The 24,035-nt window shown below is 33.7% G+C and overlaps 1 protein-coding gene, 1 long non-coding RNA gene and 1 other non-coding gene across 3 annotated transcripts; 2 read left to right on the top strand and 1 right to left on the bottom strand.

The window, feature by feature from the left end:
• The first annotated feature begins 2,036 nt into the window (after positions 1-2,036).
• Positions 2,037-6,701, top strand: LOC120078410 (cyclase-associated protein 1). Its single transcript, XM_039032679.2, has 10 exons — positions 2,037-2,481; positions 2,714-2,882; positions 3,392-3,456; positions 3,879-4,182; positions 4,288-4,441; positions 4,532-4,641; positions 4,763-4,818; positions 4,918-4,974; positions 5,133-5,276; positions 6,426-6,701. The coding sequence occupies exons 1-10, from the start codon at positions 2,203-2,205 to the stop codon at positions 6,510-6,512; spliced, it is 1,425 nt and encodes a 474-aa protein (XP_038888607.1). The 5' UTR covers positions 2,037-2,202; the 3' UTR covers positions 6,513-6,701.
• Positions 6,702-9,440: 2,739 nt separating this feature from the next.
• Positions 9,441-9,512, top strand: TRNAE-UUC (transfer RNA glutamic acid (anticodon UUC)). Its single transcript has one exon. It is a non-coding gene; the product is annotated as a tRNA-Glu (tRNA).
• Positions 9,513-10,418: 906 nt separating this feature from the next.
• On the bottom strand, positions 10,419-11,494 carry LOC150036202 (uncharacterized). Its single transcript, XR_016529866.1, has 2 exons — positions 10,726-11,494; positions 10,419-10,652 (listed from the first exon to the last, which is right to left on the bottom strand). It is a non-coding gene; the product is annotated as an uncharacterized LOC150036202 (long non-coding RNA).
• Between the last annotated feature and the right edge of the window lie 12,541 nt (positions 11,495-24,035).

The raw sequence follows: 24,035 nt of genomic DNA, 5'->3' as shown, positions 1-24,035 counted from the left end.
CAATAAATTAAACTTTTCAAATTAAAATGAGGTAAACTTTTTAAAACTATTTTTTCAAATTTAATACAAAATAAAAAATAAAATAAAATTAAACTTTTTCAAACTATTTTAAACGATATTTTCAAAGTTAATACTAGAAAATCAAATATCATAAGAAATATATTAAAAAAAATCACAATAACTATCACAATAATTTTGTATTAAACTATAAATATCAACTTTTTAAACATAACAACAAACTAAATATTTTAACACTATAAACATTAAAGTTAATACTAAAGAAATCAAATATCGTATGAATAAACTAAACTTTTCAAACTATACTAAACTTTTCAAACTATAGTAAACTTCTTAACTATCACAATGATTTTGTATTAAACTATAAATATCAACTTTTTAAACATAATAATAAACTAAACATTTTAACACTATAAACATCAAAGTTAATACTAAAGAAATTAAATATCATATAAATAAACTAAAATTTTCAAACTATATTAAACTTTTGAAACTATACTAAACTTGTTAACTATCACAATAATTTTGTATTAAACTATAAATATCAACTTCTTAAACATAACAATAAACTAAACATTTTAACACTATAAACATCAAAATTAATACTAAAGAAATCAAATATCATAAGAATAAACTAAACTTTTCAAATATCATAAGTTCAACTTACAGATTCGACGGTACTTCTCTTTTTTCCTTCAAAGTGACAACGTTCATCCTTTTTTCATATTATTTATTGTCTGACAACAACTACAAAAAAAATAAAAAAAAAATAGAATCTATAAAAAAATAATAATATAAGAACAAAAATAAAATGTATAATTATTCTTAAAAAATAAAATTTAGTAGAGTAACGAACCAGTATAGTTTGTGGTCAAGGGTTGTGGAAATGGAAAGCAGTGAGTTAAAAAATGGGAGGATAGGGATATTAAGAAGAAGAAAAATTAAAATGGAAAGCAAATGGGAGGTGAGGACGATGATTTCGAAGGCTGATGTTTGAAGACAGTGAGGGAGTAGTGAGCAAGGGAAATAAGGCTGCAAAAATGAACGAGGTAGTGAGCAAAAATGAAGGGGAGAAGAGGGATTAAAAAGACGTAGGTCGAGTGTTGAACACTCGACCCACGGTTGGGAAATTTAAAGGGGTGGTTGAGCGGCAGTGTACATGCATGTTAAAGTTGTGAGGGCAGCATGCATGCAGGGAATCGGTCAACACAGTAGGGGCAGACTTGGTAGCGGGGCAGCAGGGATGTGACTTGACAAGCTTGTCGATGTCGAAACTTCAACCTTCGACTTATCTTCCTTGTCGAGGGTTGAATTTTCGACTTATGTATGTCGAAACTTCAACCTTCGACAACCCTCTTTATATACCTAGACTCCCACTCTTCTTTTGCTTATCGAGTTCTCAACCTTCGACCTCCATATTCATCGAATTCTCAACCCTCGACTTCTAGCCTTGATCCTATAAAACAACAACATTTCTCTAATTAGTTTCAAAACTACCCTATTTTCCTAATAAGTTTTCAAAACAACAATAATATAATAAAAGGTCCTTATATTGTAGTTCTTTTTATTTTTTTTAGAAAAATATTCAAATTCAGATTAATATTTGTTTTTATAAAAAAAAAATCTTAAATCAATATATATTATTTTGTCGAGAAGATAACAAATAAAATAATCAAACTATATTAATTTAAAAATGAAATTCAAATTAATTATAACATATATGTTATATAAATTTAAATTATATTAAATTAATTATAAAATAGGATATTTTTAAAACATTAGGTAAATAAGAAATCTTATAAAACAAACATAGTTATTAACTATTTCCAAATTATCTACCTTCCAACAAAATAAATAAACGGCCCGTAGTTCTTTTAATCCCAAAGGTAACACGTGGCAAGCAACCATTAGAAATTGCTCGAAAATTGCCACGTGTAATTCTTCAAACTCCCGGAATTGCCCTTCGTAAACCAAAACGAATGAACCCGCGCAAAGTTGCAGAACTCTTCATCATTGAAACCGCTAAAGAAGAAAATCAACCAAACAACAACTAAAATCCGAAGCTAAAAGCTTTTGATTTCGATTTGGAATCGTTGAAATGGAATATTCATCTTCTTCCTTACATTTCTTCGTGGATCTGATCTGAATTCTGAGAGTGAGTTTTTTGCGTTTCCGGTCGTGGATATGGAGGAGAAATTGATTCAACGTCTTGAATCCGCCGTGTGTCGTCTCGAGGCACTGTCTCCGGCCGCGTTCTCCACTCGCGGTGTTTCATTGGAAAGTGACGACAATGCGGCGTCGGAGCCTCCAATTTTGGCTTTTGAGGATCTGATGAGGAATTACGTTCGGAAAGTGTCCGATGCTGCTGAGAAGATAGGAGGTCAAGTCCTCGAGGCCACGAGGATTGTGGAAGAAGCCTTTTCTGTTGAGAAGGAGCTTCTTGTTAAGGTCAAGCAAGCGAAGGTAATCGGTTTTTCCCCCCTTTTTGAACGACGATTTGATGAATTCGTTGATCGATGAGGTTGTTTGTCCTGTATCTTTGTTTCCGTGGATTTTTAATCGTGGTTATGTTATTTGAGAATCTTCAAAATATAATGTTAATTTACAAATTATGGAGTAGCATCTCAAGTTTGCAATGTCTCTCGCTCAGAACGAATCGCTTTGTTTGGTTGAATGCTTTCCTTGTGATCTGCAGAAACCTGATCTTGCGGGGTTGGCTGGATTTCTCAAGCCACTGAACGAAGTGATTTTGAAGGCAAACACATTGACAACAGGGAGAAGATCTGAGTTCTTTAACCATTTAAAGACTGTTGCTGATGCTCTCTCGGCTTTAGCCTGGATTGCGTATACGGGAAAAGAGTGTGGTATGAAGATGTTTTTAATTATTCATTTTATGTTAGGGATGGAAATGTGTAGTTTCAGGCCTCGTTTACCAATCCGCAATGAAAATTGGTGTAATCGTAATGAGATTTTATTGATAAATCAATTGTAATGGTTATAATCACAAACATAATCATATTTTTTATTAGGTTTACTTAGAATTATGAATTTGACACATTTACTATTTTTATTATCGTTCAGGATCAAATGACAACGGTAATGGTAATAGTAAATGTGATTAATTCATAATTTTCATGCTACAACAGTAATGATAACGACATCGACATCATTTTTAAATGTAAAGATTGAGCACTCGTTAATTAATTTGCGTTTTTTATTACATATTTGGAAGTGGGTCCTAGACGTTAGTAACAATATCAAAGGTAATCAGTTAGGCCCAATTTTTCAGATTCCTAATGATTTATGACGTTTCTTCCATGGTAAATGTTGCCTCAATTCAAGCCTTCTAATTCCCCTATGATACTTTTTGTAGGTATGAGCATGCCCATAGCACATGTTGAGGAAAGTTGGCAAACGGCTGAGTTTTACAGCAACAAGGTACATTAAATATGGCACGTTAGTTGATATATTCATGATATAAGAAAGAACACTAATCAACCTACGTAAATATGTAAGAAATTGTTTTCAATGATGCAATAAAAACATGCTCAAAATGGCTTTCTGCCTTGTGGTAACTCGTATGTGCTAGTTTAAACCTTGTTTGCAATTCGTTATAATTTACAAACTTAATTTATCCTCTTTTGTTTGTGGTTTGTCTGCCTTGTACTCTTAGCCAATCCATGATTCAACATAAAGAAATAGATTGATGAACAAGAAAAATTTAAAAATTGGAAGTATGATTTGAAATTTAATGCAGTCTTGATGTTAGTAGCTCCTGTAAATTTCTTATCTATGCTGAGTAGCTGGATAAATATTTTCAAGGCTGTATTCATTCTCAGTTATCATAAATTCTAATCTAGATTCTCGTGGAGTTTAAAAACAAAGATCAAAACCATATTGAGTGGGCCAAAGCTATGAAGGAGCTATTCTTGCCAGGTTTGAGGGATTATGTTAAAAGTTTTTATCCTCTGGGACCAGTTTGGAATCCTGCTGGCAAGATGACTTCAGCTACTTCAACGAATGTTTCTGCCCCAAGTGCTCCTGCTCCTCCACCTCCCTCAGCTCCCCTCTTTAGCACTGAAACTTCTCAAGCGTCAGCACGACCAAAAGAAGGGATGGCTGCTGTGTTTCAGGAAATTAGCTCAGGAAAGTCTGTAACAGAAGGTACAATTTGTTCTGTTTATATATTTATAATCTTTAGAAAAGGGTCAATTGATTTGTATCCAGTCAGATATCCTTTATGTTTTTCGTGTTTCTGTTGCATTATAGGTCTGAGAAAAGTTACTGATGACATGAAGACGAAAAACCGAGCAGAGAGAACTGGTATTGTCAATGCCAATGAAATTGTTCATAAAAATTTGCCTTCTTTGTCGAAGTCAGTTGTCGCTCCCAACCCCAAGTTCGAGCTTCAAATGGGTCGGAAGTATGTCTCCTAACATTATCCTCCCTACTCAAGATAATGACATCTCTATGATTCTTACACTTCCCCCCCTCATATCTTGCATCCTTGAAGGTGGGCCATCGAGAACCAAATTGGAAAAAAGGACTTGGTTATATCAGACTGTGATTCAAAACAGTCGGTATACATTTATGGATGCAAAGATTCTGTATTGAAGGTTCAAGGTGATTTGGTTACTGAACTCTCCTCTCCAAGCACTCATTTAACATCACTTGCATGATATTGAGCCATTTCAAAACTACTCATATATGAACAACTTATACCATTCCTTCCACCTATGTGCAGGAAAGGTCAATAACATAACAATTGACAAATGCAGTAAGACAGGAGTTGTATTCACTGTAAGTGCGAAATAAGTAAGCGGCACTCTATTTCAGTTCATTGAAGTCAAGCTCATACGAACTAATGTAAGCCTGGTTTTCTTGTGGTAAAAATAACAGGATGTTGTGGCTGCATGTGAGGTTGTAAACTGCAATGGCATTGAGATTCAATGTCAGGTATCTTTTTCGGACGATATATGCTCCCATTTTGCATGGCCATATGATGATGCATTGTTATAAGGCATAAAGGATACAATAAAGAAAGACAGAATTATATTCTTTGTTGACAAAGTTGTTTTAATATCTATGTAATAAAGCAGTTTCTGGTTATCCAGGGGTCGGCTCCCACTATTTCGGTGGATAATACTGGTGGCTGTCAATTGTATTTAAGCAACAGCTCTCTGAACTCGTCCATAACGACTGCCAAATCAAGTGAAATCAATGTTTTGGTGCGAGGAAGCGATGCAGATGGTGATTGGGTATATCTCTATCTTATACATACTTTATTGTGTGCATTTTTTGTATAATCAGAACTTTCAGTTTTTTTTTTTTTCAAAGGCAAGTCGGTATTAGTTGTTCATACACTGATTACTACTTTGTCTAAAGTTTCAATTTTTGTCAAGGTATTATAATGTCTTAGCCAAACTTTAAACCCCCCCCCCCCCCCCCCCCCCCCCCCCCAAAAAAAAAAAAAAAAAAAACTCCTCCAGTTAGTGTTTAATAGTTGACTGAAATTTTACATCATCATTATTATTATTTTTTTTTTTAACTCAAAAGGAGCGGTGGAGATTTGAATCTTTAACCTTTTAATTAAGGAGATATGACTTAACCAACTATGTTATGCTCAAGTTAGCACAATCATAGGTGATTATGAATATATAATCATTTATTTTCTTTAAAACAAAATATAAAAAAACAAACACATAGTCAAAATCAAGTTAAATTCATGAAGAATAGTTTAGGTCCCATTTGATAACTATTTTATTTTTGAAAATTAAGCCTATTTACTCCCAATTTATCTTTCCTAAGTACAATAGTTGAATTCTTAGTCAAATTTTAAAAAACAAAAACAAATTTTTAAAAGCTAATTGTTTTAGATTTCAGATTTTGGCTTGACTTTTTAAACCATTGGTAAAAAGTAATAACAAATAAAGAAATTTGGAGGTGGAAGTAATGTTTATAGGCTTAATTTTTAAAAACAAAAAACCAAAACGAAATGGTTACCAAATGGGACCTTAACACTTATAATTGTTGGTTTAATAGGTAAATATAGTACCTAAACTTTTAGACTTGTGTCAAAGTTTTTCCAACTTAAAAAAATATTTAATAAGTTATTAAATATCAAGTTCCTAAACTTTAATAAGGTCTAATAGGTTCTTCAATTTTCATTTTGTATCCAATAAGTTATTTCATTTGAGGGTTGCAATTTTGTTTTTAAGTTTTCGTCTTTTCAATTTTGTATCTAATCAAGTATGTGAACTAAAAAAAATTATTAAAAGTTGATGGACCTACATTGAAGCTCAAAAGTCTTATTGTCCATATATAACTTTGTAAATCAATAAAAATTGTTTACTTTGGTTATGGGACAGAAGAGTTGATGAATATTCCTTTGGATGACTGTCTCACAGGTGGAGCATGCTTTACCCCAGCAGTTTGTTCATGTTCTAAAGGATGGTCATATTGAAACAACTCCAGTTTCTCACTCTGGTGGCTAATTCAGTTTCATTTTCTGGTGATCAATACATCTCTAAGCCATTAACTTTGCTTCATCAATCATCATTATTATTATTTACACTTGATGTTTTGCTCCAATTTGATTATTAGTTTTTTGTATATGAATTTTGAATACTATCAATTACCTTTTTTCTTAACTATTTATTCGTAATAAATTTTGAGTTAATCTATACACACCTTGATTACTTGGTCATTCAATATTTCAGTTTTGAAATGTATAGACTACGTATAAGATTTTAGTATCTTATGAAGATTTGTGACATCAATGCTATTTTGTTATGCTTTTTATGTTATAATGGAACTGAATCTCTAACTTCGAGGTCGACAGTATAAACATTATGTCAGTTGAGCTATGCTCATTTTTGTTGAGAATCCTACATTGGAGAAACCAAAGGGTTTTATACTCTTATAAGATAGATGAACTATTTCATTCATTGTTAATTGGTTTTGAGATGGAATCCCATATTATCTAATATGGTATCAGAGCTATAAAGTCAAAATGGGTATTTGGCCCAAAAAATTCGTGATAGGGACCTCACACTCTTTTAAGATAGGTGAACTATTCATTTCATTGTCAATTAATTTTGAAATGAAATCCCATGTTATCTAATAATTTTGGTTAACGATGATATATTAACATTCAAAATCGATGCATTATGAGGAATATCAGATTAGGTATATCACGGTTTGAGCTTCCTATTTTGGTTCTTATGTTCATGAAGGATATTTGTTTGTGCAAAATTGAAAAGTAGTTGCTACATTTACAAATATTTATATTTATTATTATTATTCTTACCATTTTTGCAATCTCCCAACATCAGTTTTATAAACAAACAAATAGATTCTTATACATATCATGAGATTTTGCTTTAAAAAAAAAAAAAAGAAAGAAAAGAACAGTAGGTTTCAACCGAGGGATGACCCAAAAGTTGGGAGAATAATAAAATCTATCATACTTTTTGAAATTAAGGTTTTTAAAAACTTTTTATTGACGTCATGTTCGGATAAAATTACCAAAATAGAACTTCACGCATCCAGATTGAGTCTCTTGCTCTTGTTTGATCTCTCACTTTATCTTTGCTTGGTCCCTCGATCTATCTTTACTCGGTCTCGCTCTATCTTTTCTCTTTCTCACGTAGATCAATATCCTCTAGCACTGCAACACAAAACTGTCGAGATCAAAACCTACAAAGAAGAAGACATAAACTAGGTGTTCAAAAAACTTGATGACCCGAAAAACCCAATCCAACCCATAAGGTTTGGGTTGGGTTGGATTTAAATAAACGAGAATGTTATGATTGGATTGGTTTATGAGCTCACTTTAAATAACCCTGACCAACTCGAACCAATCCAAACTTATTATTAACTTTAAAAAGTAATGTTTTTCTAAAAAAACTTGGGATACTATTATATAGGCATATATTTAATTTAATTTCTTTATTTTTTTGATAATTTATTCTCCAGTGCACCTTGAAAAGAAAACTGTCATGATATAAATTAAAATTGAGTTGTTAATATTTTTTTTTTAGACTATTGAGTTATTAATTTTTTTTTAAAATATTGAGGTGTTAATCTTAATTGAATATATGAAAATAATCAACTAAAATTTTAGTTTAAATATTATTTTGGTTTCTATACTTTTAATGTATTCTTTTTAGTTATTATACTTTCAAAATATTTATTTTAATTCCTATACTTTCAACTAAACTCAACTCACGAATATCCCAAACACAAGACTAATCATGATGTAAGCAAGATTACAAAATTGGAAGTTTTAAAAAATGGACAAAAACCATTTTAGACCTTATGATGAGTTTAAATCTAAATGGAAAAAATTATTGAATCTTGAGGCCCCTTTTGGTAATATGCATTGTGCAGGTAAAACATCTTGTTCTCTTTTCACATGTTTAATTAAAAACAAGCTTCATTACTTCATCTCTCTGATTAGATTATTTTAGAAATTAATACTAGCAGTAACTTTCTAACCAGACTGAAGGAGCATAGCAATGTCATGTCTCATGTAATTCATCACCATCTCTTGCTTGTTCCTCAACAACTTTATCCTCACCAAACCATTTTCACTACCATTTTGTTGTCATCAAAACCCTATCAAAACAAAAAGGAAAAAAGACAATCAATTAATCCCTATTCCTGTCACAAGGAAATAAAAAAATTAATGAGTAATGAAAACCCCATTTCTCACTAGCTTTTCGTAATGTCCCCAAAATCAATGGCTCCCATTTACCTACATTTTAAAGCAAAATGGGGTGAATCAGAAAACAAGAATCCAAACCCATTTATGAAAAATAAAATTAATACCATTTGGAGCAGTTGTAGCTATGACAGAGGATGGTGATGAATTGCTTGACGATCTTGATGGAACAAGCACCAACTTCAGTGGCGGCACTCATGGCCGGAGAAAAAAGAAAGGGTAACAATTTACAAAGAAGAAAAAGAGTGGCATCGAAGGAGTAGATAAAAACTACAAGCTACCTCACAATTTTATTAATGTTAACAGAATCTTAACGGTAAAGACCAAAATAAACAATTTTTTTTAAAGTTTAAGGACTAGAAACGAACGTTTTTTAAAGTTTAAGGATCAAAATAGAACAAAATTCATAGTTCGGGAGCAAAAAAGGATTTAGATCTTTATACAATTATCTAAAAAAAAACTATTATAGGATCTGTAAGGGGATAAATTCACAAAAGTAAATACAAATATCATTTATTTTTATGCATCAAAATCCTTTTGAGAGTAATTAACTTGAGAAAACAGAAGCTGATGTTATTACAGAGTTACCAAGATAAATATTTTTGAATAATTTAATACTGAAACTGAATATAATAAAGTAAAACAAATTATGTAAAATATCTAATTTAAATTAAATATTTACTAACATTACCAAAATTCCGTTGTCGTCCAGCGGTTAGGATATCTGGCTTTCACCCAGGAGACCCGGGTTCGATTCCCGGCAACGGAAATTCTTTTATCACTTTTCTTTTTCTAAAAATAAAGTTTTTTTCCCCTCTTTTTAAATAAAGTCTTTAATTTGTAATCTTGATCCTTACTTTTTATTTTCTTTTAGTTTAACACGATACTGATGGTCATTTTTTCTCTTTTCAAATAAAGTTTCTATCTCTAATTTGTAATTTTGATAATTATTTTTTTTATTATTTTTAATCCAAAATGACATGCGAGAAGAACATTTGAACCCTTGACCTCTTTGACTTAGGTTTTAGCTTAAAATAAATCATTATCATCAAATAGTTTAGAAAAACAAAAACTTGGTATATCTCGAAATGCATATATCATTTTTTGCAACTTATACAATTGTTCAATCACAGTTTATCACGTGGTACATGTTTATTTTATATATATAATATTTTTCTATTGTTTCAACTATGTGGTTAGAGTGAGGTGTGCAAAGAGATGAGTGAAGCAATATTCTGTATAATTTAAGTTTCATTTTGTGTAAAAGTCTATTTAATATATATATATATATGGGAATGAACCTAATTCTTCATTATAATACCATTTGTATAATATATGATTCTTTAGTTTAAAAAGAGTTTTCTTAGTCTTATCCTCTCCCTCAATCAAGAGGAGGGTTTTAATTTAGTATTGGTGGGTAGTTGCCTCAATTTCAGCTTTAAAAAAATTATAATCGATTTACAAGAATATTGAATCTCTATTAAACATTAAGAAAAAATTGACTTTTTTTAATCATGGATTGAAGAATCTATTCATTTTAGTTCATTGGATAAAGATACAACTGATCTCTTATCTATCTATATATTATAAACATTAAGTTTAGCCCATCCATTTGAACAAATTTTTAAAAGTTTGAATTAGTCAATTAAATTATTATATTAAAGAGATTGACTCCAGGCAAAAACCAAAATGTCAAACTTAGCAAACTTATAAACTATGAAAATTGGAAAGTATGGAATAATAAATAAATGTTATCAATCCTCATCTTCTACTTAATCAGGATAGAATAGAATGAATTACAGAAAGAACCTTAAACTAGTTTCGGAAAAGAATTTAGAGCTTCCTTATCCACTGAACTTATCCAAGAGCACCCGAACCCTTACTGATTGATGATTGAATTTGCTTAATCCTACAAATTCGGAGCAGTTAAGCAAATGGGTATTTCAAATCCAACGCTGAAATTCAGTTGGTAAGTGTCGAACCTTATCGAAAGCGACGAAAACACCACTGAACGCTATCGGAAGTACTGAACGGATCGACTGGGCGGCGATCTGTATGCCGACATCGGTCAACGGCACAAGCGATGACGACAAAAGGCTGTTGGTCGGAGTTTGTTGCAGGCCGCCATGAGAGAGGGGTGGGGGGTTGCATGTGAAAGAGAGGAAGAGAGAGAGAGATTTTTGGTCTAGGGTTCCCTTTTTTCTCTTTGTTTTTCCATTTTTTTTCCCTTATACAAGAAAATGGTCTAAAATAATAAAAGGAAACCCTCATAAATTCCTTAAACACAAACATATTTATTCCTTTTTAAAGTGAGCAAAATCTAAATTAAATTCCACAACCTTAAAATTAAAGATTTTAATCTTTTAAAAAAATTCTCTTATCCAACATTTTAAAGAAATTTAATTTGGATAGCTTGAGAAGCTAAACTGAAACTGTAATCCTTTAAGTTAGACTCGACACGTAAGGAGTCCTATTAAATTTAAATTTAACGGACTGAAAATGATTTAAATACATAGTTCATCTCAAATTAGCTAATGCGAAGTGTTTGAAGTAGAACACAACAATCTCTGACGAATAAGACGACAGTGGTGCGGCGGTGGCTTCTGAAATTGTTAAGTCGACTGTGAGAAAGAAGACAACAATTCGACTGCGATGAAGAAGAACAGGACCGATGACTGAAAGAGATAGGGCTTCAATAGGGAGGACTTGCAACTAATCTTGAAAACTAAAAAGGGAAGGAAAAATAAAAGCAAAAAACGAAGTCGTTTTTGGGCTTTTTCTGCTTTTTCTTGATGATCAAAGGCCATCACCGAATACCTATATCTTGATGGGCAAACCTTAAATGAAAACGACACCGTTTTAATCCATGCTTAATGGTCAAAGTCAAACAATGAAAGAAGTTTTCTTAATGGGCATTTCCCATCGAGAAAGCCCACATCCGTGCACCAAAAATTTAAGTTGTGCATGAATTAAGTATTTGCTTTGTAGGTAGATTCGTTGATGGTTCGTGTCCATCAAGTAATACTTTTTGATAATTTTGGGCCATCAACAAATTTAAAAGTCGAGAATTCACCATTCTGATGAAACTTACGTATTTTTGTGTCAAGAAACATATTTTTCTTGTTGTGCATTCATGTCAAGTTAAATATCAAAGTTTATTGTATCAATAAAGATATTTTTCTTTATGGTCTTCTACCATAGTCATCAAGAAAATAAAAATTTTGTACGTTAAGAAAGGTTGAATAAATAGCATCAATAGACCAACAAAGGGAAAAACTGAAAAGGAAAAATACTAAAAAGGAAAAAACTATATAAGGAAAAGATACAAGAAAAATAATTGGCATAAAACCTAATTAACTTTAATACCCGCCATTCAAACTCAAGGTGGTAGAGTAACAACCAACTTGAGTTTGTGAAACTGAAGAAAATTTTTCAATCAAATCATAGCAACTCTAGGTTGGAAACAAAGTCCTACGAGGAACTAAAACACATAACTTCTAGGTTGGAGACAAAACCCACAAAGAACTAAAACACGAAGAATTTCTAGATTAGAGACTGAACCCATGAAGAACTAAAATACATAGAACTTTTGAGTTGGAAATAGGATCCTCGTAGAGAGATCTAAAATAGAACCCAAGAACTACTGATTTGAAAACGAAATAGAGACTTTGAAAGATCTGAAAAACAGAAACAGAGATTCACAAATGCAAATATGAAAAATGAAACATAATCAGTGAGAGAGACAAAGACAGAGGTAGCTCAAAACCTAAATGCCTTAGGCTCTCTTGGTAACAGGCGACAGTCTGTCTCCGTCAATGGTCGATCGATGGAGGTAGAGATCGGACATGGTTATGGAGACTAGAGTTCAATAAGACAAAACCCTAAGGCTTTGCTACTATGTTAATTTTGTATAATATTATTAAATAATCAACTTAATCCGGATACAATAGATTATAGAATAAATGATGCCTACAGACCCAATAAAGGAAAGAAACATAAAAGAAAAATATTGAAAAGGAAAAAACTATATAAGGAAAAGATACAAGAAAAATAGTAATTGGCATAAACCATAATTAACTTTAACAAGTTTAAGATACAAGAAAAATACATTTTTAGTTCTTGAAATTTTGTAAAAGTAACATAGACTAGTGTAAAAAATGTTGGAAATTGTATCCTAAATCTCGTGGTTTGTAATGTACAAACGAAATTATTTATTTAATAAAATAAAGAGTTGTTTTATTTGACATTTAGAATTGTATAACTCAATCCAATAAACAAGGTCCAAGGTTATTTAATGTAACTTAAATATGTATTTGATCGATATACAAGTTGATCATGTTTAAGTAATAACCTAAATGGTCAGTGGTATATTGTAAACCCCGAACTCTAAGTTTCCTAGATAAGTATGTTTAGCCAAAGGAATGTTATATTAAATATTTAACAAATGGAAAACCATGTTATTTATAAGAGTTATGGAGGAAGGGAAGGAAAAAAAAAACACATTAAATGAGGAAGCTCACTAGTTAACTTTGGCTGGAGGCACTAAGTGTGGGGTGACATGGCGGTTTAATCTTTGAACTCGGGAGGCGGCAGAAAGATTAAAAGAAAGTGGAATTTCAAAAGCTTGGTTTCGGCAATTGACATGAGCAAATTTAGTGAAATCAGTGCCATTTGAAAGTTGGGAGAATCTAGTTTTCGAAGTTGTCTTGCCAGAGAAAGATTTCAGGAGGAGAAGGACAAAAGTGAAGAATTTTTAGAAGGGGGCAGATTCTCGGTTTAATCAGGGCCCGAGGTAAAAATTGGAAGCTCCAGGCCAAACTATAAGGAATTTTCGATTGATATTTTAAGGTAAGGAAGTAACTCAATTCTAAACAAGTTTGTAGAAGGAAGTTTCTTGAAAAGAGTTCTGGATTTTGAGTTATGAATTTTTAAAATTGAAATAGAGAATCTGTGTATAAGCAGACAGTTGCTTGGGAAGAACAAGCAAATAGCTCACTGTAGAGAGTGAGAGCGAGATAAGAAGGATGGGGATTTCGCTCAGGATGATAATCTCGCTGATTTTTGTGCTAAATCTCGCTCAAGAAGAAAATCTTGTTGGAACCTTGGGCTGAATCTCGTTGGTGAGGAAGCAAAGCGAGCTAGAAAAGGTAAGTCTCGCTAGGTTGAAGTTTTGCTAGTGAAATGCTTGATCTCGCTCATGAAAATCTCGCTTATAAGGATCTCGCTTATGAGGATGAATTCACTCATGATGATTATCTCGCTAGTAATGCTATTTTTGTTGATGAAAGTTCCATTAGTAAACGAACTATCTGAGGTATTTTGCTAAGAATTCTAAGGAATTGAATCGGGAATTATGTCCTTTCAGGCCAAGAAGAGCTAGGAGAGGTGTATAAATCGTTAAGAGCTCCGAGAGCTGTGAGTGACTAAATGAACTTAATGCTTTCAATACTTATGCATATAAGACCATGTAAGTTACGGTGATGTTGATGATGAATTCATACTTCCTTAAGCAACAAATGATTAATGAGTAGCTTAACGTATCTTCTCCGGCTTGTATATGTTTTAACGCAGGCCTAGATATGTTGTGAATTCATTACAAAAGTTAAGTTTCTAATGTTGAAACATGCGTTCTGGAGGAAGGCTATGATAGAATGAGTCTTTGTGTAAATGGCATGCAATGAAACTTGATTTGATGCTAGGAAATAACTCGGTACTGAAGGACACGGAGAAGGTATCTGCGTAGTAGTACCTAAGGTATTGAGGATACTTAGAAAATTCCACGTGCACATAGGTAGTTCTGAATAAGAGGCCGAAGTATGGGTCTTTTGGCCGGTAATATACGTTGGGAGTTAGAGCGTTGTAGGCTCGTTCTCAACTAAGGAATAATGATGTTTAATGATGTCTAAGAATGGTTCTTAATGCTTATATTTAGAGAAAGTTGCTTGAGATGCTCATCGGTATATCTACATATTTATAGTCATATAATGCATGGTGTAATATGATTCTATAGTCATTCACTAGGCTATTAGCTCACAGATTTTCTGTGTTTTCCTTTTTCAGGTAGCGGTCAGATTCCTTAAGGTTGATCCTGCTGCTGCTTGTCACTGAAAGGCCCGACTTGTTAAGAAGAACTTAGGTTGATGGTCTGTTTATGTACACATATTTTGAGAGGGACTAGGGCTTTGTTAGTGTTGTTGGGCCCAACTGTGAATATTTTTCCTGTAGATGTTATGTCATGGTTGTTTGCATGTGTTTATATAACCTTATGTAGAACCTTATGAAGGCATGCGGTGTGCGTAGATTATTAATGTTTAACAAGTTGGTATTTAGGTTAGAAGGTTAAGGTGGTGAGTACTAGCAGTAGGGCTAGTAACTACCACCGCCATATCCTTTTCCAGATTAAGAGGGTAATTTGGGAGGGGGTTTGACATATATGGATAAAGTTGTGTGCCTTATCCTGGTGACACTATGGATGCGACCCACTTTATAATTGTTACAATGGTGGTAAAGTGTTACAAATGATGCAATCCTAATCACTCACGTAAAGACATGTGGTGGGAGTATCTTATACAAGAGTTTGTATAAGATCGAACCACGAAATGATTGGTCTTTCTTTATAAAGCCGTTACTTGAGAAGACTTACATTTCACTAGGATGACCATATGCAACTTGACCTTAATCTTGAGTGAGTTGTGAACAATAAGCCTTTCATTTGTATGATGAGAGTGCCCAGTTTTGCCAACTTAATAAGCCTACCATTTTAGGAATTTTTTTGAGTGGGGACCTGTGAACACAGCTACACAAGATGGAATTCATTCCTTCCCGTTTTAAGGAAACATAGATGAATTGCTCCCTTAAGATCTGATTCTGAATCTTGAACAATGGGATGCCTTATCTTCTCACTGGCTAGAGAGGGGTCTAATTTATAGTTGAACTATAATTAATTGTTTATTAGAGAGATTAGTGGTACTTAAGGAGTTAAATGTAACTATAGGGGTAAAACGGTAATTTAACCCAACTGTAGCTATGAGTAACTTGTAAAGGATCGACTTACTATTGATTGGTTATATTCGTAGACACAGAAATATGCTTACGATGAGAAGAGTGCAATTATCGGCTTTTAGTGAAGTAATTGACAGTTAATGAATATTGGTTAATTAACTAAAGAGTTTAATTAATTAATCTCTATCATTGGAGCTTCTAATTTGTAGGTCTATCAAGAACCCTTGCTAGCTCACTAAGGATAAAACAAAAGATAATTGTTTTTAGTATAATTTAAAATGTTCAAATTATTTAAGAGAAATTTTATATTAATATGATTAATATAAAGCATAATGTATATTGATACATTATAATACATATTTAATTATGATTGTGATTTATAATTAATATGATTTATAATCAAATAAAAGAGATAAATATTTGAATGAAATTCAAATTGATACAATGAATATTGATACATTATAATATACAGTTAATTATAAATATGATTTAAAATCAATACTATTTAATATATGAGAATGACATATTTGGATAAGATTCAAAAATTAATTATATGAATGTGATTCGTATAAATATTATAGGTTAAAATTAATATAAATAAGATTCACTTTAAAATCATAGATTATATGGGAGAGTTGCATTTTAATATGATTAAGGTGCATATTTGATTATGGTTAATTAATCAATCATATTATAAAATCAATATTATATTATGAACATAATATTAATATTATAATAAAATAACTTCTCTCTACAAGGGAGTTATTCTTCATCACATAAATGGGAGTTAGAGTATCTCTCATCTCTTCCCTTTTGTTTTTTTGGTTTGAATTGAGAATTCGGACAATGCCTGAAAGACAACGTGAAACATGACAGAAAAAGTCTCTCTCCCAAGAACTCTCACTTTCTCTTTAAAAAACTTTCTGCCTTTCCCTTCTCCCAAAAACATTAAAGGAGACGAACTCTCATTTCTTATCCTGAGAATAGCAAAGACTCCAAGTGATGGTGTCTTGTAAATAAAATATGAATATCCACAGTGGAAGTAATCGACTGCATCAGTCTTTAATTTTTGTTTTACAGAACAATAATAATTTAAAGGCGATGGAAAAGTAAGATAAACAAAAACTAAGCATGCTTCTACTGTGCAATTAGAGAGGGAGGGATTAAGCAATACATATCCTTGAAGATCTATATCTTCATATTTCCTCTCCACAGTACAAACTTTCCTGATCTCCCAAACCTGGCACCGCGAACACAACATCAAGGAACACCACCACAAGGGCTTCTCTGTTATTCTCAGGGACGAGAATCATGCAGAGTTTGTATGCTTGCACTTAATGTTGGTAAGGGAGAGGAGAAGTACTTGAGAGAATACAGAGAGACAAAAAACCAGAGAGAAGAAGAAGAAATTGAGAACTAGGGGTGTTCGTGGGTTGGGTTGGGTTAGATTTAAGGACTTTTTAGATCCAACCCAATTATTTGGGTTGTAAATTTCTTCAACTCAAATAACCCTTATTAAAAAATGAATCCAACCCAACCCAACTATTCAGGACGGTTCGGGTTATTCGGGTCATTTATTTAAATATTTATTCTAAAAATAAGTAAAATGTTAATATGCAAAAATTTTATTTAATTATTTTCATATACTGAACTAAAATTAAAAATCAATTTCAATTTATATAATGAAAAAATTCTTTCCAAGGTGCTAAAAAACTATTTTTAAGAGTTGTTGGAAAATAAATTATCCAGAACATAAAGGAATTAAACGAAACTATAAAATAAATGTATATATAATTGTACCATAAGTACAAAAAAATATACATTTTTAAGTTAATGATAAGTTCGGGTTGGTTTGGGTTATTTAGATGAACCCATGAACCAACCCAACCCATAAGTTTTCATTTATTTGAACCCAACCTAATCCAAATGAATTGATGACCCGACTGAAACCATACGGGTTAGGTTGGGTTAATCAGTTTTTTCAAGTCATCGTATTTTTTTAACACCACTATTGAGTACAGCTAGGCCAAAATTACCGTTTTGTCCTTGTAGTTACATCTAACTCTTTAAGTACCACTAATTCCTCTAATGAACAATAAATCATAATCCAACTATGACTAGACTCCTCTCGGCCTAGAAGAGAGTGTGACACCACATTATTCAAGCCCCAGAATCAGTCGTTAAAGAAGCAATTTATCTACTTCCCCTACCTCAAGGAAGGAGCGAATTCCGTCTTGTCTAGCTGTGTTCCTAGCTCCCCAATAAGACGTATCCCCAAAATGATAGCCTTGTTGAGTCGGCAATCTGGCCACTCTCACCATACAAATCAAAGGATTGCCTTCATAGACAGAAGTTCACAACTCACTTAGGATTTAGGTCATGTCACCTACGGTCATCCTTGTGAAATTTAAGTCTCTATTATGAACGACATTATATAATGAGACTAGTCATTTCGTGGTTCGGTGTTATACAAACTCTTTTGTATAGAATATCCCCGTTAACATGTCTCCACATGAATGATCAGGATCAAATCATTTGTAGCACTTTACAACAATTGTATCATCTACAAAGTATCTAACCTTATTCATCTGCGACAGACTATTTAGGTTATCACTTAAACATGATTCACCTGTACGTCTCTACATACATGTTTAAGCTACAAAATATAGCTTTGGATGTTAATTTATTGGTTTATGGGTTTAATGCTACTAAATGTCAAATAAAACATCTCATATTTTATTAAATAAATAAAATGTTTATACAATACAATTATAAACTACAGAACCCTGCGAGATTTAGGGCACCAACCCCAATAGTATCATTATACATTATTTAATTGTATCTTATAAAATTAACTCTCTTTAATCAATTTTAACAATTCAAATTAAATCAAAATTAATTTGATTCTCATTAGTTCTTATTGAGCTAACGAGGGGATTTATGGACCTATAGATTAAGCTCCAATGATACTTGATTAATTAATTAAACTCTTTAATTAACTTAATCAACCCTAATTAACTGTTGTCCACTCCACTAAAGGCCAACAATTGTTGATAACTTATAGAAATATAAGTTATTATTCTCTGAAAGTTGGAATAATTAGGATCAAATAATGAGAAACACATTCATTTAAATATAAAAACATATAAAATTACATATATGCGTTTAATACAAACAAAAGAATTCTTTTAAAAGAAAAATGCACTACTGACGCTTGATAACGCAGGAATTGTGGAATTTCACTAAGTGTTGTAGAGAAGCCAACACAAGAAGCATGCGTTAGGACCTATATGACGCAAGATAATACATTTCGCTCATGCATTTAACATCAAATCTCAACTTGCAGTATGGGTAACCTGATAGGCGGCGTTTGAACAAATCAGGATGGCAGGCAGCTACAACAGAGCATGAAAATTAATGCCATCAAATCATAAGCTACTCAACCTAGGTGTCTATAAAAGAGGAAGTTGGCTACCTGAAAAAGGATGAGACACTACACACTTAGGAGTATGCAGTTAGAATTTCTTTACGAACTTAGTTCCTCAGCCGCTTGCAAAAGGAAAAGAAGTCTGACCTCTATTTCAACCGTCGATTATAGAGGTTTTTTTGGAGTTAGAGCTCGAGAAAGATGACCTTCAGCACGTCCCCACCCTAGTCACAATAGCAAGCATAAAAAATCAAGCCAAAGGGAAAAAGATATTGACCCTGGTGGCTTGACACTTTCCTTTCCCTTACTTAGCATTTTCTTCCATTATTTGTCTTGATTAAACTGGGATTCTGTACAAATACTTCAATAATATTAATTCAATCATGATTTCATCCATTTCCACACCCCTTTACTTACTTGCCTTCATCATGAATAGCTAAATTCATTTTGGATTGGGTGGAACTAATGTTAACCTGCTAAGTTACATGTATGTGAGTTCAACTTGCTTGATATTTACTTAAACGTTTTATGCTTAAATCTATCTGATCAATTGATTTGAGTAGAAATAGTTAATTGCTTGAGAGAGTAAGTAACTGTGAAATGCATTAAGTAAGAATATTGAGTAGCTTTAGAGATAAAATTAATCATGTTAATCTGTTCATTTTATCCAACATATGCATCTTAGATATAAGATAAGTGTGGCAATCGCATCGAGAGATGTTGAAAGACTTAAGAAAGGAACATAACTTAAACACATTATATATATACACTTAGAAATTACCAGATAGTCTTCCCAACCCTATCTCATTCCATTGATTTCATTCAAGTTTGTTGTCTGTCACTGAGGAATCAACACATTGCATTCCAACACATCATACATCTTGTCAATGCATCCCCCTTCTCCAACCTCTTTCTCTTCCATGTACGTTATTTTATTTAGTTTATAATCTCAACACAGACATATATATATGAGAATCATCGCTGCGGAAGATCATTTAACCATCTTGTGTTAGTACCAACTAATCCCTGTATTCGACCCTAAGCTTACTAGAAAACTTGAACTAGGTTTATACTTGGATCTACCTTAAAAAATCTTGTATGCAACTAGAGCTTTGCATGAAATATTAAACTATATCAAACTAATGCATTGTCTTAAAATGGGATAGAAAACGACATAAGCACAGAACAAACAACTGCACTCTTTGCACTACATATATATTTCTATGTCCATTGGATATAACCAATTGACAGTGTAGTTGACCCTCCACAAATTGCTTATAAATAAATCTAGGTTAAATTATCGTTTTGCCTTTATAGTTACATCTAACTTCTTAAGTACCATTGATTCCTCTAATGAACAATTAGTCATTTTCCAATTATGACTGAACCCTTCTCGGGCTAGGAGAGGGTGAGACGCCTCATTGTTCAAGCCTCGGAATCAGCCCTACAATAGGGAAGGAATGAATTGAAGGATCTCATACCGAGAGTTCCATGAGCGGGTTCAGATCACTCCGATTTCACAGTGACCGGAATATAAATGATGTACATTCTATACTAATAGTTATGCATATTAAACTCATCAACAACATGCTTAGAATACGATAAAACATAGAGAAAGGGGTTCATACTAGAGGAAGACGGTCTTCGTTTGTTTGAACCCACTACAGCAGAAAACTCTTACCGATCTACCAGTACCCGACGAGTCTCTCGACTGTTACTGCATGATCTGAACGTACATGAACAAGGTCGCGGGGACAACATCATCACAAGGGAAACCCGAGTATCCTTTGCATCAAAAACCCAAAGAGTGAGCTCTAGTGAGTTTGGTAGAGGACGGAGGAGAAGATTTCGTGTAGACGATAAACACGCACGAGAAGAGCTCTTCTATCGTATAGTGGAGACACTTATCGTATAGTAGAGCTACACGATCATTTAGGAAAAACTGGACGATCGTTTAGAAAATTGGTATACGATCGTTTAGACGAATGAGATTCTATCGTATAGGCTCTCGGCGATCGCTCTTTCACAGTTTCTTTTGAGGCAAGGGATATCAAATGCACGAATGAATTAAAACTCAAAATGAAAACCATTTTTATACTTCAACCCGTCGGTTACCTTAATCTTTGCGGCCCCACGTTCCCACGTTCAAACGTTTAATTGGTTAATTATTAATTTAATTAATAAATATAATCATATTATATTTATATCCTATAGTTTGATATCATATATCTACTATAATATTTTTCCTCTATTTGATATAAATCATATTTATATCTAATTTCCTCCAAAATAATGTATCTCATACATTTAGTAAATTACATCATATATAATTAACCAGTCTAATTATATCATATATAATTGAATTTCCTCTTGTCAATTTGAACATTTCAAATTAACCGAAACACTGGTTCTCGAATTTATCCAAGCTACCCAGGTGACCTAATGGACCTGTGGCTCGAAGCTCCAACGGTATGTGAATGACTGACTAAACTCTTTAGCCACGAGATTCACCATCCGTTAACTGTCAGTGATTTCACTAAAGACCAACAGCTGAACTCTTTACCACAAATATATTTCTGTGTCTATTGGATATAACCAATTATGATTACGACGACCCTTCACAGATGCTCGTAAGTACAGCTGGGCCAATTTACCATTTTTTCCCTGTAGTTACATCTCACTCCTTAAGTACCACTGGTTCCTCTAATGAATAATACAACATAGTCCAACTATGTGTGAACACCTCTCAAGTTAAGAGAAGGTGTATGGCGCCACATCGTTTAAGCAGGTGTATGGCGCCACATCGTTCAAGCCTCGGAATCAGCCTTTAAGGGAGCCATCTATCTACTTACCCCTGCCTTGGGGAAGGAGTGAATTCCATCTTGTGTAGTTGAGTTCCCAGCTCCCAAATCAGACATATCCCCAAAATGGTAGGTTTGAATCAGCGACTTGGCCACTCGCACCCATACAAATCAAAGGATCGCCCTCAATGGCAGGAGTTCTCAACTCACTCAGGATTGAGGTCATGTTACCTATGGTCATTCTAGTGAAGTGAAGTCTCTGTCATGAACGGTGTTATATAATGAGACATTAATACTTCGTGGTCAGGTCTTATACAAACTCTTTGTATAGGACGCCCCCGCTCGCATGTCCCCAACACGAATGATCAGGATCATATCATCTGTGGTAAGTTACAACACTTGTGACCATTCCACAAAGCGGGCCGCATCCATAGCATTACCAGGATAAGGTTTCCCTCCTATATCCATATACTACAGACCATTTTGGTTATCACTCAAGACATGATCCACTTGTATGTCACCACATACATGCTTGAGTCACATACAGATAACCAGGGATTTTATGTTTATTGGTTTGTGGTAAAGCAAATAAAACAAATAACCGAGCAAAACAACAAGATGTGAAGTAAATATCATATATTAACAATCATAGGTGTTCGTGTATACTGTTTACAAACTACAGAACACGAGACTTTAGGGCATCAACCCCAACAATCTCTCGCTTGTCCTAAAGCGAAGTGGGGTGTACAAAAAATTGAGTACACAACAATAAACTAGGGCATAAAAGCCCAATATAATAAAATCTCCCACTTGCCTTAGTTCAGCCGCGGGCGATCTTGTAGACCCATGCTCTGTAGATGCCCCTCAAACACTGTAGCCGTGAGAGCATTCGTAAACGGGTCAGTAACATTGTGCTCCGAAGCGATCTGCGTTACGATCACGTCCCCTCGATGCACTATCTCACGGATCAGATGATACTTCCGTTCTATGTGTTTACCGTGCCGGTGACTCCTTAGCTCTTTGGAGTTCACCATTGCCACACTATTATCACAATAGGGGGTAATGGGTCTAGACATATCTAGGACCACTTCTAGGTCTATCAAGAACTTCCTGAGCCAGATGGCCTCTTTTGCAGCTTCGCAAGCCACTACGTACTTCGCCTCCATAGTGGAGTCGGCGATGCACCCCTGCTTAGTGCATCGCCACACTACAACTCCTCCGTTAAGAGTGAAGACTGATCTTGATGTGGACTTGCGAGAGTCCTTATCAGTCTGAAAGTCAGAGTCCGTGTATTCTGTAAGGATCAAATCCCTAGAACCATACACGAGAATGTAGTCCCTCGTTCTCCGAAGATACTTGAGGATGTTCTTCACTGCAGTCCAGTGACCCTGGCCTGGGTTTGATACCTACGAACTATAACCATAGTGTAGCAGATGTCTGAACGAGTACAAAGCATCGCGTACATCAAACTGCCAATGACAGACGCATATGGGACCCGTCTCATTTCCTCAACCTCTTGAGGCGTCTTAGGATACATTTCCTTAGGCAAAGTGACTTCATGCTTGAACGGCAGTAGGCCCCTCTTGGAGTCCTGCATCGAGTACTTGAGCAACATCTTGTCAATGTACGATGCCTGAGACAGTGCTAGCACTTTGTTTTTACGATCCCGAAAGATCTGAATTCTTAAAACAAATCGAGCCTCTCCCGAATCTTTCATTTGGAATTAGGTCGCTAACCAGTTTTTAACTATAATCAGTAGACCTACATCATTCCCAATGAGTAGGATATTGTCTACATATAATACTAAGAAGACTACTGAAGTGTTGATGATCTTCTTGTAGACACAAGGTTCATCAACGTTTTGGTCAAAGTCATACGACTTGATCGCAACATCAAATCGTATATTCCAAGATCGAGACGCCTGTTTCAGTCCTGACGTTCATTTGCCAGATCTCATAATTATAATAAGCTGCAATGGACAGGAGGATGCAGATCGACTTTAACATGGCAACAGGCGAAAAAGTCTCCTCATAGTCGACTCCCTCTATCTGGGTATAACTCT

The sequence above is a fragment of the Benincasa hispida genome, chromosome 5, assembly GCF_027475165.1.
Source record: "Benincasa hispida cultivar pf3 chromosome 5, pf3_genome.v1.1, whole genome shotgun sequence".
Taxonomy (NCBI): Eukaryota; Viridiplantae; Streptophyta; class Magnoliopsida; order Cucurbitales; family Cucurbitaceae; genus Benincasa; species Benincasa hispida.
This window is presented reverse-complemented; position numbering and strand designations above follow the sequence as displayed.